Raw genomic sequence first — 19,679 nt, forward strand, 5'->3', positions numbered from 1 at the left:
GGCCTGGAGAATACCATGTACTGTATAGACCATGGGGTCACAAAGAGTCGGACATGACCGACTTTCACGTCTTCCCCATCTGCTGCTTCTCTTCCTCACAATTACTTAGAGTCAAAAGAAGTACAAGTAACGCCTTGTACCTATAACCCACCCAGCGTTTTTTCCTTTTCCTATTCTTTCTGAGAATCGGACCCCATGGACCTGGTTTCCTCTGGTTAAGCACTTAGGGTTTCAGTCTCAGGAAGCATGTGCTGGAAAAGTGACCCCAACGCCATCCTTTTTACATCATCTCAACCAACAGGAATAGCTTGACTGTTTACTCAAGCCCACTGAAGGGGAACACGAGGTGGCTGGACTTCTGTTGCTAAGTTTCCGCCAGTAAGCTGTCATGGATTTAAAGCTGGAAACTGAGCTAATTTTCCAGAGAGGCGGGCCTTCTCAGAGGGTCACTGCAGCCCACTGTCGCCTTGCTTGGAGCACAGGCGGGGTCACAAGCCCCTGAACTCCGAGGGAGAACAAGGGCCTCACTGTTGCCCCCGGAAGGCTGAGCACGATGTCCATGGAGCCCCCGGGAGACCCACAGAGATGAGCAGTGGAGGCTTCTCCCACTGCGGACCCACCTTGTTCTCGGTGGACAGGGGGTGAAGACTGACTTATTTGTGGTCTCAAACTACCTTGGCAGCAGGGCCAGGCACAGCTCACAACAAATCTGGACCATCGGCACACCTAAGAAAAACAGACCGAGAGACCAGTGTTTGCCTTCCATGAAAAGTGCACTGTTTGCTGCAGTGAGTATTTGGAGGATGGGACGGCGGGGGTGGCCAGGGCGGGCACAGGGTGGGTGACTTCACGGTGAAGTCGTTAAAAGCTGGGACAGTGTAATAATGACGGATGATTTATTAATAGCAAGCCCGCATATGAAATCTCTCTTCTGTACCAGCCACTCTGTCGATTGCTTGTAGGGCATCTTTTTAATTTTCCCAATCATGTTGGCGTATAGTCATTATGGTCCCCAAATTACAGGAGCATGAGGATCAGAGAGGTTAACGAGCTCGCCCAAATCACAGAGCTAGCAAATGAGCGAGCCGCCACGACTCACCCCCAGGTCGGGATGATGTCGTCTGCACACTTTCCACGACTGCACACCAGCATGGGAAGCAAGGACACAGTGAGGTGTCTGATTGCGGCCAAGGATGCATCGGCCTCAGCCACCATCTGAGAGGCTCCACACGGAGGCAGGGTGGATAGAGCCAGAACACTCGGTCCTGCGAGAGGGGAGGGAGCTGGGTGAAAATGAGATCACGCACCACACACTGGCCCAGAGGAGTGACTCCCACAGGCCTGGGGCAGAGCAGAGGGATTCGGCCTTGGGAGGGGCCGTGTAACCAACGTCAGGGAGAACCCGAGGAACTTGGGGCAGTGGCGGGATAGTGGCAAATGGGCAGGAGAGACAGAGCAACCTCAGGGGCCTTCATGAACTAAACTGGGGCTGGCATCCAAGAAAGCAAGCTGGGAGAAGGTGCGGAGGAAGGAACGGCAGGACTTTCTAGCCGAAGAACTGGCTGCCCTGATGGGTAGTGAGCCCTCCATCATGAGAAGCATCAAAGTAGACTGGACAGGGACTCACGCCTCAAGTTCAAATATATGACTATAAGTGTCTCCTAAACTTGAGATCCACTACCCCAACTTTACCAGAAATTTTCACACTGATCTCCTAGGTAAGCCCATGAAGCCCCAAATCCTCCTTCACTGCCAGGTGGGCCTCACCCCCTGCTGGTTCCTGAGTGGGAGACCCCTGTTTGATGGACGCTTAGAAACTGAGGATTCTAAGAAAAACTGTTTCATTCTCTAAGACTACGTCTCACCTTCTACAAGACGAGGATAACAATGCCTCCTTACTGCATGCGTGCATGTGTGCTGAGTCGCTTCAGTCGTGTCCGACTCTTTGTGACCCCATGGACTGTAGCCCGCCAGGCTCCTCTGTCCATGGGATTCTCCAGGCAAGAATGTTGGAGTGGGTTGCCATGCTCTCTTCCAGGGCATCTTCCCAACCCAGGGATTGAACCTTCATCTCTTATGTCTCCTGCAATGGCGGGCAGGTTCTTTACCACTAGCACCACCTGAAAAGGCCCTTTCTTACTGCATTTAGGTAAAAAAAGAAACTCTTAGCACAGTAGTTCAGATAAGATTGTGTGTTGCATGGTCAGTTGTGTCTGACTCTGTTGCAACCCCATGGGCTGCCAGGCTCCTCTGTCCATGGGGTTCTCAAGGCAAGAATACTGGAGTGGGTAGCCACTTCCTTCTCGGGGGACCTTCCTAACCCAGGGATTGGATAGCATTGAAGGAATATAAATCACTCATCTCTTTACTCCAAACCCTCTTGGTTGGTCATTTCATGCAACACACGTTTGTAAGTGTCCGCTAAGCATCAGCCAGTTTTGAAGCTCCAAAATTGTGCTATCCAACCTGGCAGCTACTAGCTGCAAGTGGCCACTGAACACTTACATCAGACAGCGCTGGTCTAGGAAATCAGAAGGGAATAGGACAGGATCCTTGTCCGAGATAACACATGTGGGGAAAACAAATACAAGATAAGTACAGAGTGTGTAGAAGCCCTTAGATAGAAGTATGGGCTGTGCAAAACCAATGGGACCAAATCTGTAGGGCTGGGGGTGGGATGGGGCTGGTGCCTCAAGCATCTGTATGACGTGAGTGAGGGAAGCCCTTTCATCCATCACCTGTTGCGGTAAGTTGTGGCTTGTATGTTTTATACACACGCTCTGGTTTTCTCAACCATTCCACAAGACAGATGAAGAAACCAAGGTTCAGACAGTTGACACACTCTGACCGTTGTCATATAACTAATAACTTATATGAAATATTTTTTTTTTTTGGTCATGCCATGTGGCCTGTGGAATCTTGGTTCCCCAACCAGGAATCGAACTTGCGCCCCTGGAGCAGACGCACAGAGTTTTATCTGCTGGACCAGATCTGAAGTTTTAACACCAGAAGTATCAGTGCCCTTGCGCTTTACCTCTGTTCAACGCTGGAGCCTTTACCGTCTCCAGAGCTGCCCCAGCCTTCTCTTCAAATTCCAGGCCCATGGGTCACAGCTACAGATCAGAGCCCTGCATGGGAAGAAGGCAGCTTGCACATCTCCCGTCACCAGTCTTTCCTCCAAACAGCTCAGCCTCGCTCCTGCTATTTCCACGTTCATTCCATCACTTCCCCCTGAATGTTGCCCCGGGTTCTGAATGCAGCCTTTGCGTGTGTTCCACCTTGAGGATGAACAGCAAACAGACACGGGGCCAGATGGACATTTGCTAGAGTCTAATCCTCGGAAAAACAGCCTGAAGCGACTTTAAAATAGCAACACACCGGTGACACTGGGTGACCAGGGGACCTGTTGTAAACAGCAACTTAATAAAATAAAACCCTGGTGACAGTTTTAAAATCCTCACCAAACATTTTGGGACTAAAGGCAATATTTTTATAGCTCCTATTCCCTGGCTGTAAATGTCGGCTTTTTCTTAAATAGCCCTTTCAGAGGCCCAGGTGCAGCCCAGGGGACAAGCTGATGACAACATGCTGCTCCATAAAAGAGCGACTGTTCGGCCTCCAGGAAAACCCAGCAAGGCCCGTGTTTCCCATGGGCCAGGTCGGGGCGGCCCAGATGCCCCGTCCGCCCCGCCCGCCCCGTCACTTTGATGTGTGTGTGGCTCACGACGGCCTTCTTTCCAGGTCACCGTCATTTCTCTTCCTGCTTTTCCTTTGGCAGTCTTGGGGGTGGGGGTCCACCTCAAGGGGTGGGCCATGTCTGATGGGAATCACACTGGGGACAGGGACAAAAATCCTTACCTTGAGACTACCCTCAGATCCGACTCTCCCCCCCACCTCCCCTCCCCCCTTCTCCTAGCCGATTGTGCAGACGTTGAGTTTCCACTGTTTCCCCTGGACCGGGCGTCTCTCCGGGAGGAAAGGAAAGTTCCCACCCGTCTGGTCTCAGGGCCAAGCACCTGCAACGTCCCAGTGCTGAGACGGGTGGTTTCTTAGCATGACTCCAGGTGTTATTCCTCCAAACAAGAGCCTCGGGCTCTTTGCTCTTCCATGAGTTGAGATGCGGTTTCCTGGGCCAAGTGCCTTGCTCTTGGAGCCTCGGAGGAGAGGTGGGAAGGCAGGGCAGCAAAGCAAAACTGTCCTGCCCGACACGAGTACATGTTTTATTGAGCAAATACTAAGTGTCAAATACCACATGCAAAGTCGAGTTAATTCGACCCAGCCCCAGCCCTCTGGGAGCTTACAGCCTAGCTGGTGAGACTGACATCCTGCAGGAGATCAACGAAGTAAAACCGTTTAGAAGTAAGTCCAAAATTGTGACAAGGGCTATAAACGAAGCAGAGTCCTTTGGTGGAGAAAACAGGGCAGGACCTTCCTAGACTGGGCAGTGAGAGAAGACGCGTCTGGGAGTGCAGACCTGAAAACAGGAAGCCGTACACTGAACGTTACCCATCTGGGCACATGTCAAGTTTGGGAAGGGATGGTATGCAGGTGTACGCATAGGCTCAGTGGCTTCATTCATGTCCAATTCTCTGCGACCCCATGGACTATAGCCCGCCAGGCTCATCTGTCCATGGGAATCTCCAGGCCAGAATACTGGCATGGGTTACCATGCCTTTCTCCAGGGGGTCTTCCCAACTCTGGGATTGAACCCCCATCTCTGCCTTGGCAGGTGGTTTCTTTACCCACTGAGCCACCTGGGAAGCCCTAGGGATGAGATAGGGTGGCAGGGAAAAAAATATGTGGAAAGGAATGGTGGGGTGGATGGAGGAATTGAAAATGAGTCAAGGCTGAAAAAAGGTCTCGATGACTGGAGAAAGTCAGCAGGAAGAACCAGGTAAGTTCTTGGCAGGTAAGAGGGCCTTAGAAACTACGGCGAGAAGTCTAAGCTTCCATGGAAAGATGTGGAGCGTTTTCAGTAGGAGTGCTATGCTATGCTATGCTAAGTCACTTCAGTCGTGTCCGACTGTGCGACCCCATAGATGGCAGCCCACCAGGCTCCCCCGTCCCTGGGATTCTCCAGGCAAGAACACTGGAGTGGGCTGCCATTTCCTTCTCCAATGCATGAAAGTGAAAAGTGAAAGTGAAGTCGCTCAGTTGTGTCCGACTCTTAGCGACCCCATGGATTGCAGCCTAACAGGCTCCTCTGTCCATGGGCTTTTCCAAGCAAGAGTACTGGAGTGGGGTGCCATTGCCTTCTTTCAGTAGGAGAGTGATGATCATATCAGTGACCTGTGGCTAGTTCCTATGAGTTGGACAGGAGCCCAGCTCCATCTCAGGGATGAGACGGGTTAGGGTGGGAGCTCTTAGTGACTCGGGGCGGGATGATGGCAGGAGAGATGACAAAGGCATGTGGAGGCAGGAACCACAGCAGCATGTGCTTTTGACCAGGTTGTGGAGAGGGGTGTGGGGGGCAACGGCGAGTGCCAATGGCTCCAAGACGACACCCAGGTTTTGGAACTGGCGCACGATGGAACATTAACTCTGATACGGGGGGCTCAGGAAGAATGGGACCTTTTAAAATTCATGGGGGAATCCCCTGGTGGTCCAGGGGTTAAGAAGACTTGGCAGTTTTATAGTGGTGGCCCGGGTTCAATCTCTGATCTGAGAACTAAGATTCTGCAAGCCATGAGGTGCAGCACACACAGAAAAACAAATAAATGAAAGTAAATTTAAAAACCATGGGACATGAGTTGGGGAAGAATGCAGAACTGCATTTAAAGCATCATGAGTTTAAGGTGTCTTTTGAGATCCAGCTGGAAGCATCGCATGAGCAGCAGAGCTGTGAGGCTGAAGGAGGAGTTCCAGGTGGAGAGGTCAGAGTGGAGAGTCCCAGACGGAGTCTGAAGCCTGGAGAAGGAACTCGGCCATCTCAGGAGAGTGTGCAGGAGATCAGGACAGACAGGAGGGAGTCCTAAGCAGTCTCAGGCAATAGCAGTGAGGAAGAGGTGGATACTCAAAATATTTAATTAGAACAAAAATTGTGCGCTTTCATGAAACTATCCTCCATGCTACTGTAATGCTGGCTGCAACATTATACGTTTATTTGCCCAAACCTGCAGAACTCTCCAAGTGAAAAAGTGAATCCTAATATAACTACAGACTTCAGTTAATAACATGAGCTTTCCAGTTGGCGCTAGTGGTAAAGCACCTACCTGCCAAAGTGAGAGATATAATGAGACATGGGTTCGATCCCTGGTTTGGGAAGATCCCCTAGAGGAGGGCATGGCAACCCACTCCAGTATTCTTGCCTGGAGACTCCCACGGACAGAGGAACCATACCACACACACATGCAAGGCGGTAATAATAAGAGAAACTGGGGTTGCGGGGCAGGGTGGGAAGAGGAGATCTATGGGAATTCTCAATACTCTCTGCTCAACTTTTCTGTAAATCTAAAACTGCTCCAGATATAAATGAACTTATTTACAAAACAGAAAGGGACTCACAGACATAGAAAACAAACTTAGAGTTATCAAAGGGAAAAGGAGATAAATTAGGACTTTGGGATTAACATACACATACTACGCTATATAAAATAGATGACTACTATTACTACTGTATAGCAAAGGAAACTATACTCAAAACCTTGTAATAACCTATAATGGAAAAGAATCTGAAAAAGAATATATGTACATTTACTGAGGGCTTCTCTGGGGACTCAGATGGTAAAGCATGTGCTTGCAATGCTAGAGACCTGGGTTCGATCCTTGGGTTGGAAAGATCCCCTGGAGAAGGGAATGGCCACCCACTCCAGTATCCTTGCCTGGAGAATTCCATGACAAGAGGAGCCTGGTGGGCTACAATCCATGGGGTCACATAGAGCCAGACATGATTGAGTGGCCAACGCTAGCTAACATGTATAACTGAACCACTCGCTGTACACTTAAAACTAACACAGAATTGTAAATTCACTATATTTCAATTAAAATAAAAGATGGGTGATAAAAAATAAACCTGGATTTATTTATGAAAAAAAAAAACTGCTCTAAAAATAGTTTGCTAATTTTAGAAGCAAGCATGGGCTTTTGGATCTGGCTAACAAAAAACAAATCAGGAAAGTGTCAGAGGCTTTCCTGGAAAGGGAAAACAGCTTAAAACAATACGGATTTTTTTTTTTTTTAAGATAAGCCTAGCTTTAGCACAGGACAGACCAAAGATCTAAGAGGAATCATTAGCTATCCACCACTGTCTGTAACTTGAAATCTCTTCTCAGAGTAAAGGATTTGAGAAGCTGGCAGAAAGCTTTTGGATCAATCACAAGATAGTTGTAAAACATCAATCCTTTTCCCCTTGTCAAATCAAAACACGTTTCCCAGGTCAAAAGAAATATCTTCTGGGTCACTCAGAACTAGATTTTAAATTCAACTCCCATTCTTGGGACCTGAGTGACACTGAACAAATCCGGTTCGATTTTCTGAGGCTCAGTTTCAGTCATCTGTAAAATGCAGAGAGTGTTTATACCACGGGCTTGCTGTGAAGACTAAAAACGTGTGGCATTACAGTACTATTATAAATTATGTTAAGGAAATTACAGGCATTATTACTATTATCATCATCGCTATTATCATTAAGCACTGGACATCACACTGAATGCTTATTGTCATAACTTTGTTGACTCTTTCCAACAACGCTGTAAAGTTAGCATCCCTAGCTAACCCATTATTAAGATGAGAAAAGACTCAGAGAGGTTCGGTAACTTGTCTAAGAGCACACAGCTGCTAAACGGTTGAGAGTAAAATATGAACCCAGCTCAAGTTCGTGTCCAAGATGCTCTCAATGGCCTATATACAGATTGCCCACATCAGTACGAGTTTACATTATAAATAAAATCTTTATTTTTAAACTAACACATTATTTTTTATTTCATATATTACATTATGTTAGACTTTCCTACGTCACCGGTCTTACTTCAACATCGATATTGTAGGTAGTCTACAAGGTGGCTTTAGCAGGAGGGAAATCAAGATGGATTAGACTGGTTTTCCTCACTAAGATTCAGAAGAAATTAATCACCCCTTGATTCTTCCTGTATTGTCTCCAAAAGAAAGAGATACAATGAGTTTGGTCCTTGGGACCTTCCAAAATCTACAAACCCTGCCCTCCATCCGCACCTGGTCATCCAGATAGTGATGTCAGTTAGTCAGGACGGAGGTCTTTCCCCAGGGTCTACCTTGGACACACTCCTGGAAGTTCCTTATTTTGTCATAAGAGTCTACCTGGTTCTCAGTTGTTGCTACTGTCATTTAGTCACTAAGTCATGTCTGACTCTCTGTGACTTCATGGATTGTAGCCCACCAGTCTCCTCTGTCCATGGGATTTCCCAGGCAAGAATACTGGAGTGGGTTGCCATTTCCTCCTCCAGGGGATCTTCCCAACCCAGGGCTTGAATCCAAGTCTACTGCTTGGCAGGCGGATTCTTTACCACCTGGGAAGTCCCTGGTTCTCAGTACTTTTCCTAAAGCCCATTTCGTGCCCAGGTAAGAATAATTACAGCAAGTCTTTCACTGTATTTCTCTGTTATTTCTGTATTTCCTTTGAAAGTGTTTTTTAAGTGTTTGAGATAATTTCAAAGGAATAAAGTGTTAGTTGGTGGAGACTGCGAGATAGTGATGGTTGACATTTTACATTAATTTTTATGGAAAAAATTCACTCTTTCTTTTCTTTCTAAGGTGTGTTTCCCCAAGAATTTAACTCTTGCTAAACCCACAAAATCCTAACAGGAGGCCCTTTGACCATCCCCATTACTCTGTGTGAATAAACTCTTCCCAAGCTCCATATGAGCTGTGTAGACACACGAGTGTGTGCAGATACACAGGTGGTGCTCTGGCATAACATGCACATACTCCCACACAGTTACTTTCCTAGATGTGTGTATGTCACTGAACGCACTTCTCAGAATATTAAGTGAACTGCAGAGCTCCAGACCAAAGACTTCATCAGTCTTCACAGAGAGACCCCAAGCTTCCCGGACTTTAGATTGGAAAAAAAAAGAAAGAAAAGAAAGACAAAACTTTTAGTCCCTTTATAAACTCTGATATGCTCTGAAAAGGCAAGTCAAGTAGGAAAATTTTTCTTCGCAGGAAATTTTTTTTTTTAATGCCTAAACGAGACGTGAGAACAGGGGCCACCTTATGCGGCAGCCAGCAGAGGCACTCAAACTTTCCGTCAGCAGGATCCCAGCCAAGCTGCTCAGCGCGCTTTTATAAAGCTGGCCCCAGGCATCTCAGGGCAAGATGTGGCTGTGACGTCTACTCTGCCCTTAGTACTCCAGAGGCACTGGCACAGTGGCTGTCAGACTCGCCCCACAGCCATGGCAAAGAACGGACTTGTAATTTACATCCTGGTTATCACCTTGCTCCTGGATCAGACCAGCTGCCACGCATCCAAGTTCAAAGCCAGGAAGCACAGCAAACGCCGAGTGAAAGGTAACGGGGTGCCTCCATCCAGCAGAACTCTAGGCTTGCTCAGGGTGGGGAGGAGGTGGACGACGTTCATTTCCAGACTCCCCCCGGAGATCATCTCTGGTGGCGGTTACCATGGCTTCATGCGGATCTGGCATTTTCAGGGGACAGAGTGACCTCTTAATTCTCTGGGACTGTTTGACATTTAAAGGAATCATATGGTAGGATTCTGGTTTCGTACAATAAAAAAGGCTCTTGCAAAAAGACTTTCTGTATTGTATATCCTCCATCAGGTGAGCTTAGGCAAGAAAATGTTCATTAGAGTGTGACAACCTGGATACAACGTCTGCTATTTGGAATGAGGGATCAAGTAGAACAAATCGATTAACAGAGTATACTGTTTCACTCATAGATATTGTACAGCTGTTCAAATTCATCTGTAAGATAACTATAATCTTATTCAATGTGTAGTAGAGGATAGAGCTATTGGTAATGTGACTTTCGTTTCATCAATAGATATATTTTCATATCCCTGGGAATATAAGGACAGTCTATATTATATGTTTAAGCTTCTTCATGTCATAGAGAAGTTTTAAGTCTTTCACTTAAAAATATTTCAACACACAAGTCATACAGCATTTGAACATATGTTAATGCAAAACAATCTCCAAGCAATTCCAGTTTGGGGTGCCTTGAATTGGATTGAAACAGTCAAAGTGTCAGTCGCTCAGTTGTGTGCAACGCTTTATGACCCCATGGACTGTAGCCCACCAGGTTCCTCTGTCCTTGGGATTCTCCACGAAAGAGTACTGGAGTGGCTTGCCATTCCCTTCTCCAGGAGATCTTCCTGTCTCAGGGATCGAACCAGGGTCTCCTGCTTTGCAGGCAGATTCTTTACCACTGAGCCACCAGGGAAGGCCTGAATTGGTTTAAGAGAGCTAAAAAGTCTTGCAAGGAACAAATATAATGGCAATGCACACGCAACACACTGCAGCTAAATCAAAACTAAATCATCGAGGAAGGTGTGGTGTGATGTGCATCTCATTCTGAGGTATTTTATACAGGAGATTTCAAGGGGAATATTGGCACTATTTCCTCATCAATTTCACTTCATTAGGAACAACACACAAACAGTAATACCAGCAAAGCTGAAGTCTGGATTTAACACAACACAAATGGCTGGCTGGTGAGAAGGGAGCTTCTCCCAGCAAAGTTGAAGTCTGGATTTAACACAACATGAATGGCTGGCTGGTGAGAAGGGAGCTTCTCTTGCTGGTCATGTTGTTAAGATTACGAAGGGCCCTGCTTTAGGTCTGATGTAAGGTTCCTTTTTGTTTCTTTGATAATTCTTTATAACACTGTGCTGGCCTCTGCCACATATCACCATGAATCAGCCAGGTATACACATGTCCCCTCCCTTCTCAACTCCCCTCCCATGGCCCACCCCAGCCTGTCCCTCTTAAATGGAATTTTTTTTTCCCTAAAGAAATACTACACTTCTCTGTTACCTCCTTTAAAGAGAGATTAAAATATCTCTCATGAGCGATGAAGCATTTTGTGGAAGACGAAGGCAGGGAAAGGAAGGGGAGAGATGTGGCATTTCTGCTGGGTGATGAGGCATGTTTTGTCGCCAGCCTCTCTTTGCCATGAAGAAGGTGTGGTCAGCTGGTGATCACCTAGCAGGGGTGTGAATATGTGAATGTGTGTGTGTGTTCTCTGTGGGTGTTTCTGAAATAACTGCAGTTCAGGGCATCATGTTCTATCCTCCAAGGCACACACACACAAGTGCACACACACGCTTTTGTTTGCTTTTTAACCGACTGGGTCCAATCCTAGATATCATCCTTCTAAAGCAGTTTGGCTTGTTTTTTGCTGTGAGACCCAAGAAAGTAGATTCTACAATACGTGAAGCCATTAGCCTAAACCTGTTAAACAGTTCTTTTAAACTGCCTGGAAATAATACCAAATCTTATGAAAGCAAAAGCAAAAGTCATTTTTTTCTCTCTCAATTCTTTACATAGAATTAACCATGATTAACTGCTAAGAGATAATATTCCCAGAGTTTTCTTTAATGCCCAATTAAAAATTGATTTGTTGTTGTTTAGTTGCTAAGTCATGTCTGACTCTTTGTGACCCCATGGACTGTAGCCCCACCAGGCTCCTCTGTCCATGGGATTTTCCTAGCAAGAATACTGGAGTGGGTTGCCATTTCCTTTTTCAGGGGATCTTCTCAACTGAGGAGTCAAACCCGAGTCTCCCACTTGGCAGGCGGATTCTTTACTACTCTGACACCCGGGAAGCCCTACTTTTAACAAAATAAGTGTTGGCTGTCTAAAGTACTTGGCAGACAAATTAGCTGATTTTATCTGTTAACTCTTGGATAACCTCACATATAAGGCATTCCTCAGTCCTTTTAAAAGCTGCCTAACATTCCATGTGTGGATGGGTTATGGCTTATTTAATCTGTTCTTTCTTGGTGAAGCTCTATGTTAATCAAATCTATCTCTTTTTGATCCAATGCCTCAGTGAATTGCTTTGTACATAGATATTGATCCCAATGCTAGAATATCGAGATGATACTTCTCTAGAAGTAAAATGGTAAGTTAGTTACACCACCTGTCTTTCAAAACGGTAGCATGAACTTGTGTTCTCAACTTCAGTATACGAGAGCACCTACTGAGTTTCTCTTGTGGCTCAAAAGTTAAAGAATCGGCCTGCAATGCAGGACAGGAGACCCAGGTTCAATCCCTGGGTCAGAAGGAACCCCTGGAGAAGGAAACGGCAACTCATTTCAGTATTCCTGCCTGGAAAATCCCATGGACAGAGGAAACTGGTGGGCTACAGCCCAGGGAGTCTCAGAGTCAGACACGACTGAGCGCCTAACATGCACACACACCTTGACAACCTGACCTATCGTCAGTTTAAGCTGTGCCAGCCTAACAAAACCCCAGAAGACTTTTAATTTGCATCTCTTTGCTTATTAATGAGGTTGAGATATTTTTTCATGTATTTACTGGTCATTTTTTCCAGCAATTATTTTTGCATTCTTATCCAGTAGTACCTATTTTTGGAGAACAACAATAATAAAATGAAAGGGAGCCTTTAAAAAACTTAAAATGGTAATTGAGCGATTTAGCTCCAAAAACAAGTTTCCCCTGCTATTCACTTCAAGGGCCTCAACAAATTAGGTTGAGCAATGCAAGTTATGTTGTAGTAATGAATTAAATATAATCTCTATTTAGTGATATAGTTGTTCCCTGTATTCATTTTGACAAAACACAACCACATTTCTCACAAAGGACAGAAGCAGACTCCAAGCCACCTGGATAACAATTTCCATAATGGTCTCCCAGGAGCCTAATATTAATTCATGTGCCTTCATGTTAATTACAATGTTTACAGCTCCCCTGTGGAGGCCAGTTACTTAAATAGTGTGGAGTTGGAAGCTGGGAGGAACTGGGGTGACATCTGTATGGCTCACAACTTGTAAACTCGAAGAAAACTTAGCAGTCTTTGCAAGTCTGGCCTCCAACAGCCACTGGCTTTGCATAGTGAATGCACCCCTGTATTTATTCTGGGTTGAATGGCCCTGTTGAGGAAACCCTTGTTATTGTGCTTCTCAGCTGAGCTATCGGAGAAGGCAACGGCACCCCACTCCAGTACTCTTGCCTTGAAAATCCATGGACAGAGGAGCCTGGTAGGCTGCAGTCCATGGGGTCGCTAAGAGTCGGGCACGACTGAGCGACTTCACTTTCACTTCTCACTTTCGTGCATTGGAGAAGGAAATGGCAACCCACTCCAGCGTTCTTGCCTGAAGAATCCCAGGGATGGGGGAGCCTGGTGGGCTGCCGTCTCTGGCGTCGCACAGAGTCGGACACGACTGAAGCGACTGAGCAGCAGCAGCAGCAGCAGCAGCAGCTGAGCTACTGGATGCCTTGAGAATGGATGTCCGTGCCTGGACACCCCAGGAGGCATTTCCCAACCTGAATGTGGAAACACCTGACTTGCAAAGCACATGTTTAAGGGGGAAATGAGTCAGCCATGTTTGGATACTGGCCTGTCCTGAAAACACCCAAGACAGAACACAGATTCTCCACGTGGTACTCCTGCAAAGAGGCAGCTGGGAACAGCCATATCAAGCTTTAAGCGTCTTAGCTGCTTGAGGCTACATAGTAGGGACCAAGCAGGTAAAGGTCGTCACTGTGCAGAAACAGATGGAAGGGGTGGAAAGAGAACAGATTTGAAGACAGCAAGATTCGAATCCAACTCTGCACCTTACAGCTGGGTGGTCTTCGACAGGTTCATTCAGTTTTCTGTGCCTCTCCTTTTTTCTGAAGTGATATTGTCTATTTCATAGTAACATTGAAAGAATTCAGCTCCTGGCACACAGTGTATGGTGGCTTTAATATTCTTAAATGTGTATTAAGATTTATTTATTATCATTCCTGCTTTTGAAAAGCTCACAAGTTGTCAGTTTCTAAGACACTGCCCAGCAGGTCTGGATTTTTGATTCGTCAAAGTTACTAATTTCCTACTCCTTATTTATACCCAAGGAGAGCCATGGGGACACCCAAGACTAAATAAATTGCTAGTCCTTAATACAGAAGCATTTTCATAGGGCTGTTTATCACTGCCTTTCCATACTTCTCCATGAAAACCACTTAACCCTGCTAAGAGCCATTACACCTGGAGCATCAGTTGAGTAGGGGTATTGAGGCCAGGGGACCTGGAGACCCAATTAAGTCTGAGTATGAGTTCTACCACTTACTTGCCAATTATGCTTATTGAGTTCATTCTCACTCTTCAGTGGGAATCTCATTTTCCTCCATTCCTAACTATCTTTGAAGAGTAAGTGAAAATAACATGAAACTATTTTGTATGCCATCATTTATTCACTCAATAAATGTTATGAGATTGATTATGTGCCAAGCATCAGGAATACCATGGACAACCAGAGAGATAAAATTAAGTAAGTAAAGAAACACGATTATAGATTGGAGAAAGTGTGTGGAAGAAAAACAAAGGTTCAAGGAAAGAGACCAGCCAGAGAGATGTAGAGAGGATGATCAGAAGAGGAGATGTTTAAGCTTGATAAGACGATGGATAAGGGAGTTCCCTGGCAGTCCAGTGGTTAACATTCCACGCTTCCAATGCAGAGCGTGAGAGTTTGATCCTTGGTTGGGGAACTAAGATCCCACATGCTGTGGGGCCAAAACAAAATAAAACTGAAGTGTTAAGAAAAAGAAAAAGGACAAGACCTGGGCCAAGAGTGTCCCAGGCAGAAAGATCACACTCGAAGGGTCCTGTGATGTTCTAGAGTGCATCGAAAATCAACCAGTCTAAAGTCTAGTGATGGGCAGGGAGTCACACGGGATAGGCCTGGAGAGATAGACAGGCGCCCCACCTCACAGAAGAAACTCCCAGTATTATTACCCCCACCAAACCCTTACAAATCTTCCTGAACAACTTTGCGTTCATTCATTGTTTTTCATGTACTCTGGGCTCAGTTTCATCAAAATCACCCTCGGCTTATGTTCTGTATCCTGAAACTTTATCTTATTTTGTTTTATTTGTCCTTTATTTTAATCATATGTTGTTTTATTCATCCTATCCCACCCCACTCTAAAAAATCCTCAGAGAAGGATGGAGACCTGAAGACTCAAGTGGAAAAGCTCTGGAGAGAAGTCAATGCCCTGAAGGAAATGCAAGCCCTGCAGACAGGTGAGACTCGTCTTATCTCAACAAGATAGGAAAAGAAATTGTGATTAGCTGGCAATTCAAACCACATTGAGAGTGCATGTCATTCTAGGTGACATTTAAAAAAAGAGAGAGAGAGAGACATTGACAAGGCAGAGATGAGTCCAGGACAAAGGATTCAAAAGCTGGGAGGATGAATGTTTTGGGAAATCAGCTTGATTTTCCACTTCCTTCGCCTGTCAATGAGTGGAATAAAAATCAAACCAAAAATCAAATCAAATGTATTACTGCATTTCAATAATACATTTTGGAAGACCATCCACTTTTTTTTTTTTTTTTTGCTGTGCTGTGCGACATGCGAGATACCTGATCTTAGTTTCCTGACCTAGGATGGAACTCCTTCCCCTGCTTTGGGAGCACAGAGTCTTAACCACTGGACCACCAGGGAAGCCCTCATAATTCTTTATTAGGCAATGGAGCACAATTGAAGCAAGTATTAACTAGACAAAATAACCAGCATTTCTTAGCTGTTTACTAAGATGCTTAGGTCCCCAGGCAGCTCAGTGGTAAAGAATTCGCCTGCCAATGCAGGAGACCTGAGTTTGATCCCTGGGTCAGGAAGACCCCCTGGAGGAGGAAATGGCGACCTACTCCAGTATTCTTGCCTGGGAGATCCCATGGACAGAGAAGCCTGGAGGACCACAGTCCATGGGGCCACAAGTGTCGGACATGACTTAGCAACTAAACAACGACAACAAAATAACCCACTGAGAGCTCAGCCGAGGTGGAACTAAACCCAGGGTCACAGGACTCAGCTCTGGCCACACTGAGTGGGTCAGATGCTCTGGAGAAGAGCTTGCAAGCAGGGGGCAGCAGTGAGTGTTCCTAATGGCAACCTACTCCAGTGTTCTTGCCTGGAGAATTCCAGGGATGGGGGAGCCTGGTGGGCTGCCATCTATGGGGTTGCACAGAGTTGGACAAGACTGAAGCAACTTAGCAGCAGCAGCAGCAGCAGCAGCAGCAGCAGAGCTCCCAGCAGCCTATGAAGCTCCCAGGGTGAGGAAATGAGAGCCACGCTGGGCAGACTCTGGAACACCCCTGGCTTGCAATGTTCACATCCTCAGGGAGGAATACTGTCATAGCAACTCCAAAGGCAGAGCTTCGAGGGTCCCAGAAGAGAGCTGCCCAATTACAAGAGTTAATGCCTTCAAGGAATACCAAAGTTAGGGCTTTTTCATCAGCTATTTATGGCCCCCAGGGCTCCCCAGGGGGCTCAGTGGTAAAGAATCCACCTACAGTGCAGGAGACATGGAAGACATGGGTTCGGTCCCTGGGTCAGGAAGATTCCCTGGAGAAGGAAATAGCAACTCACTCCAGTCTTCTTGCCTAGGAAATCCCATGGACAAAGGATTCTGGAGGGCTGCAGTCCATGGGGTGACCAAAGAGTCAGACACACCTGAGCGATTGAGCTCGGCACACTGATAGCTCCCAGGCCAGCTGTATGCTACCAGTCTTGAGCCATTTTTACCATAAGCAATATTGCCTAGTTACACTGCTGGCAGGTCCCTTTATCAAGTTTCCTGGGGAACAGAATCAGGAAGTTAAAGGAAGGTCAAATGAGTTTTCAGAAGAGGAAAGAGCTTGGTTAACCCTTCAGCCATAGTTGGGGGCTATAATAATACTTTATAAACATCAACACAGTTCAGTCGCTCAGTCGTGTCCGACTCTTTGTGACCCCATGGACTGCAGCACACCAGGTTTCCCTGTCCATCACCATCTCCCAGAGCTTACTCAAACTCATATCCATCATGAACACATTAATCCTTCACTAATTTATGAGACAGATGCTGCTACAATTCTTCTCAGTTTACAGATGAGGAAACTGAGGCACAGGGAAATTAAGGCTGACACAGATAATAAATATCAGAACTGACACCTAAGCTGAGGCAGTACAGCCCTGAAGCCTGATTCTCCAATGCTATGCCTTAAAACTATCTTTATATTTGGCTTATATCCTGGATAAGATAAACAATATTTAGCTTATTGTTATCTGCTGTGGGCTCAGTTATCTGCTGTAATCTTACGTGCAATGTAAGTCACCTTTTTATATGTTAACAACTCTTTTAAGCTTCATTATATTGTGAGCTCAGTCGCTTCAGTCGTGTCTGACTCTGTGACCCTATGGACTGTAGCCCACCAGGCTCCTCTATCCATTGGATTCTCCAGGCAAGAATACTTGACTGGGTAGCTATTTCCTTCTCCAGGGGATCTTCGGGATACAGGAATCGAACGCATGTCTCCTGCATTGGCTGGCAGATTCTTTACCACTGAGCCACAGGGAAGCCCCAGGCTTCACTACCCTGATATGTAAGGACAGGTGTAATAAGAATCCCACATCATGGGACAGTTGTGATTATCATACGGGTTCATTTATATAAAATGCTGGGCACAGTGTCTGCCTCTGTGCACAGAGTCTTCATTACACGCTGACTCACCATTATCTCCATGCATCGTCCTTTCCACAACTATCTGCTGCTACTGGCCAGGGCCAGTTCTAGATTCGGAGAAGGCAATGGCACCCCACTCCAGTACTCTTGCCTGGAAAATCCCATGGACGGAGGAGCCTGGTGGGCTGCAGTCCATGGGGACGCAAAAAGTCAGACACAACTGAGTGAATTCACTTTCACTTTTCCCTTTCATGCACTGGAGAAGGAAATGGCAACCCATTCCAGTATTCTTGCCTGGAGAATCCCGGGGACTGTGGAGCCTGGTGGGCTGCCACAGAGTCGGACATGACTGAAGTGACCTAGAAGCAGCAGCAGTTCTAGATTATTATACTCCCACAGCATGTTAATATGTCAAATCTCACATCTTTACAGTCTGTCTGCGAGGCACAAAATTTCACAAGAAGTGCTACCTTGCCGTGGAAGGCTCGAAGCACTTCCACGAAGCCAATGAAGACTGCATTTCCAAGGGCGGGACCCTGGTTGTCCCCAGAAGCACGGATGAAATCAACGCCCTCCGAGACTATGGTAAAAGGAGCCTGCCGGGGGTCAATGACTTTTGGCTGGGCATCAACGACATGGTCGCAGAAGGCAAGTTTGTCGACATCAATGGGCTTGCCATCTCCTTCCTCAACTGGGACCAGGCACAGCCTAATGGTGGCAAGCGGGAAAATTGTGCCCTCTTCTCCCAGTCAGCTCAGGGCAAGTGGAGTGACGAGGCCTGTCACAGCAGCAAGAGGTACATATGTGAGTTCACCATCCCTCAATAGTCCCTTCTCAGGTACACCTTCCCAGAAAGACCGGTCATGATTTACAGGCTGATGGTTCTCAAGAATGGTTCAAAATCGTCATAGGGGAGGCGATGTCCCTAGGAAAACGAGAGGCAGCCAAGCTTGCTACCACACTGTATTGTGATTTTTCCCCTCCACGGGGATTGGGGGATCGGAAAATAATCATTCCGTCATGTACACACTGCTCAAGCAGCTTCTGCAAAAATGGGCTATTAGACCTTTCTCATTCCTGGTCCCTCTTCCTTGTATAGACCAGGTGTGTATTAAAAAGACAATGGCCAGAAAAGCAAGCTGTACCTGGAAGATCTTCTGTTAAAGGTTTCGTATGTATCTGAGTGATGAGGTGCTACATAATCCAAAACCTTTTCAGTCTGATGCTCGGTCTGCTCCCCCCTAGTGACAGCATCTTATTAGCCGTCACCCTTTCCTTGAGTCGCGTCATCCCCTGGTGGGACATGTAACTGCTCTGTCACATGGATACATAGAAGTCTCAGATAAGCTCTGGTTTAACTCTGTTTTCTTCAAACCCACCCGACTCCTGCCCCCGCCTCCAGTGATATATACACATTTTTTTTTTTTAAGTTCCCAGTAAAGATCTGAAAGGAAATGTTAAGGCAGCATAATATTTGGTCAGTTTCCACCCCAGTGTGACATTACAGTTTCCAACCTGAATAGGTAAACCGAAGGCAGAACAGAGTAGCAGACTGTATAGAAAAAGAGAAACTTTTTAAAGTCTCCTTTTCCCCTGCTTTAGTTTTATGAAATCAACAGCGGATATTATACATCTTAGTTTCCTTTTTTAAAATATATTTTACACAGATATATATTTTAACAATCATATATTTAAGTCTATTAGGAGAAAAATCTATATTTAGATTGAAAGTTGGAAGGTGGATTTAAAAAACCTTTTTTGAGTTACATGTACATCTATACTTTTATTCTGCCAAGTGCTGCTCCCCCTAAATTGTTTAGATTGTGTAATGTAATGCCATTGCTTAATAAGAAATTATGAAGTTAAGGCTTGGAGAAAATGGGTTTTTTAGAAGCAAACAATTCTAGGTACATTCTGTTCTTCAAATAAACATCCTTTTTTTTTTTCCCTTTAAATGTTGAATATGTTTTGGGAACAAAATCCTTCTTTATAAACTTAATCATGTATGCTTGGAATTAAGTTTTAGTTCTTCACACTGCACAATAATAATAAAGCCTGAATTCTGATCAATGTGGG

General features: G+C 45.8%; 1 protein-coding gene across 1 annotated transcript; it reads left to right on the forward strand.

Moving 5' to 3' along the window:
* Positions 1 to 8,649: 8,649 nt before the first annotated feature.
* Positions 8,650 to 19,666, forward strand: CLEC3A (C-type lectin domain family 3 member A). The gene is made up of 3 exons (XM_086350038.1): positions 8,650 to 9,483; positions 15,097 to 15,180; positions 18,036 to 19,666. Exons 1-3 carry the CDS (start codon positions 9,369 to 9,371, stop codon positions 18,428 to 18,430), a joined length of 594 nt encoding a protein of 197 aa, XP_086206164.1. The 5' UTR covers positions 8,650 to 9,368; the 3' UTR covers positions 18,431 to 19,666.
* Positions 19,667 to 19,679: the final 13 nt, after the last annotated feature.

This window comes from Bos grunniens, chromosome 18 (assembly GCF_055505025.1).
Source record: "Bos grunniens cultivar Pamir isolate PY7600 chromosome 18, Bosgru_T2T1.0, whole genome shotgun sequence".
Classification (NCBI taxonomy): domain Eukaryota; kingdom Metazoa; phylum Chordata; class Mammalia; order Artiodactyla; family Bovidae; genus Bos; species Bos grunniens.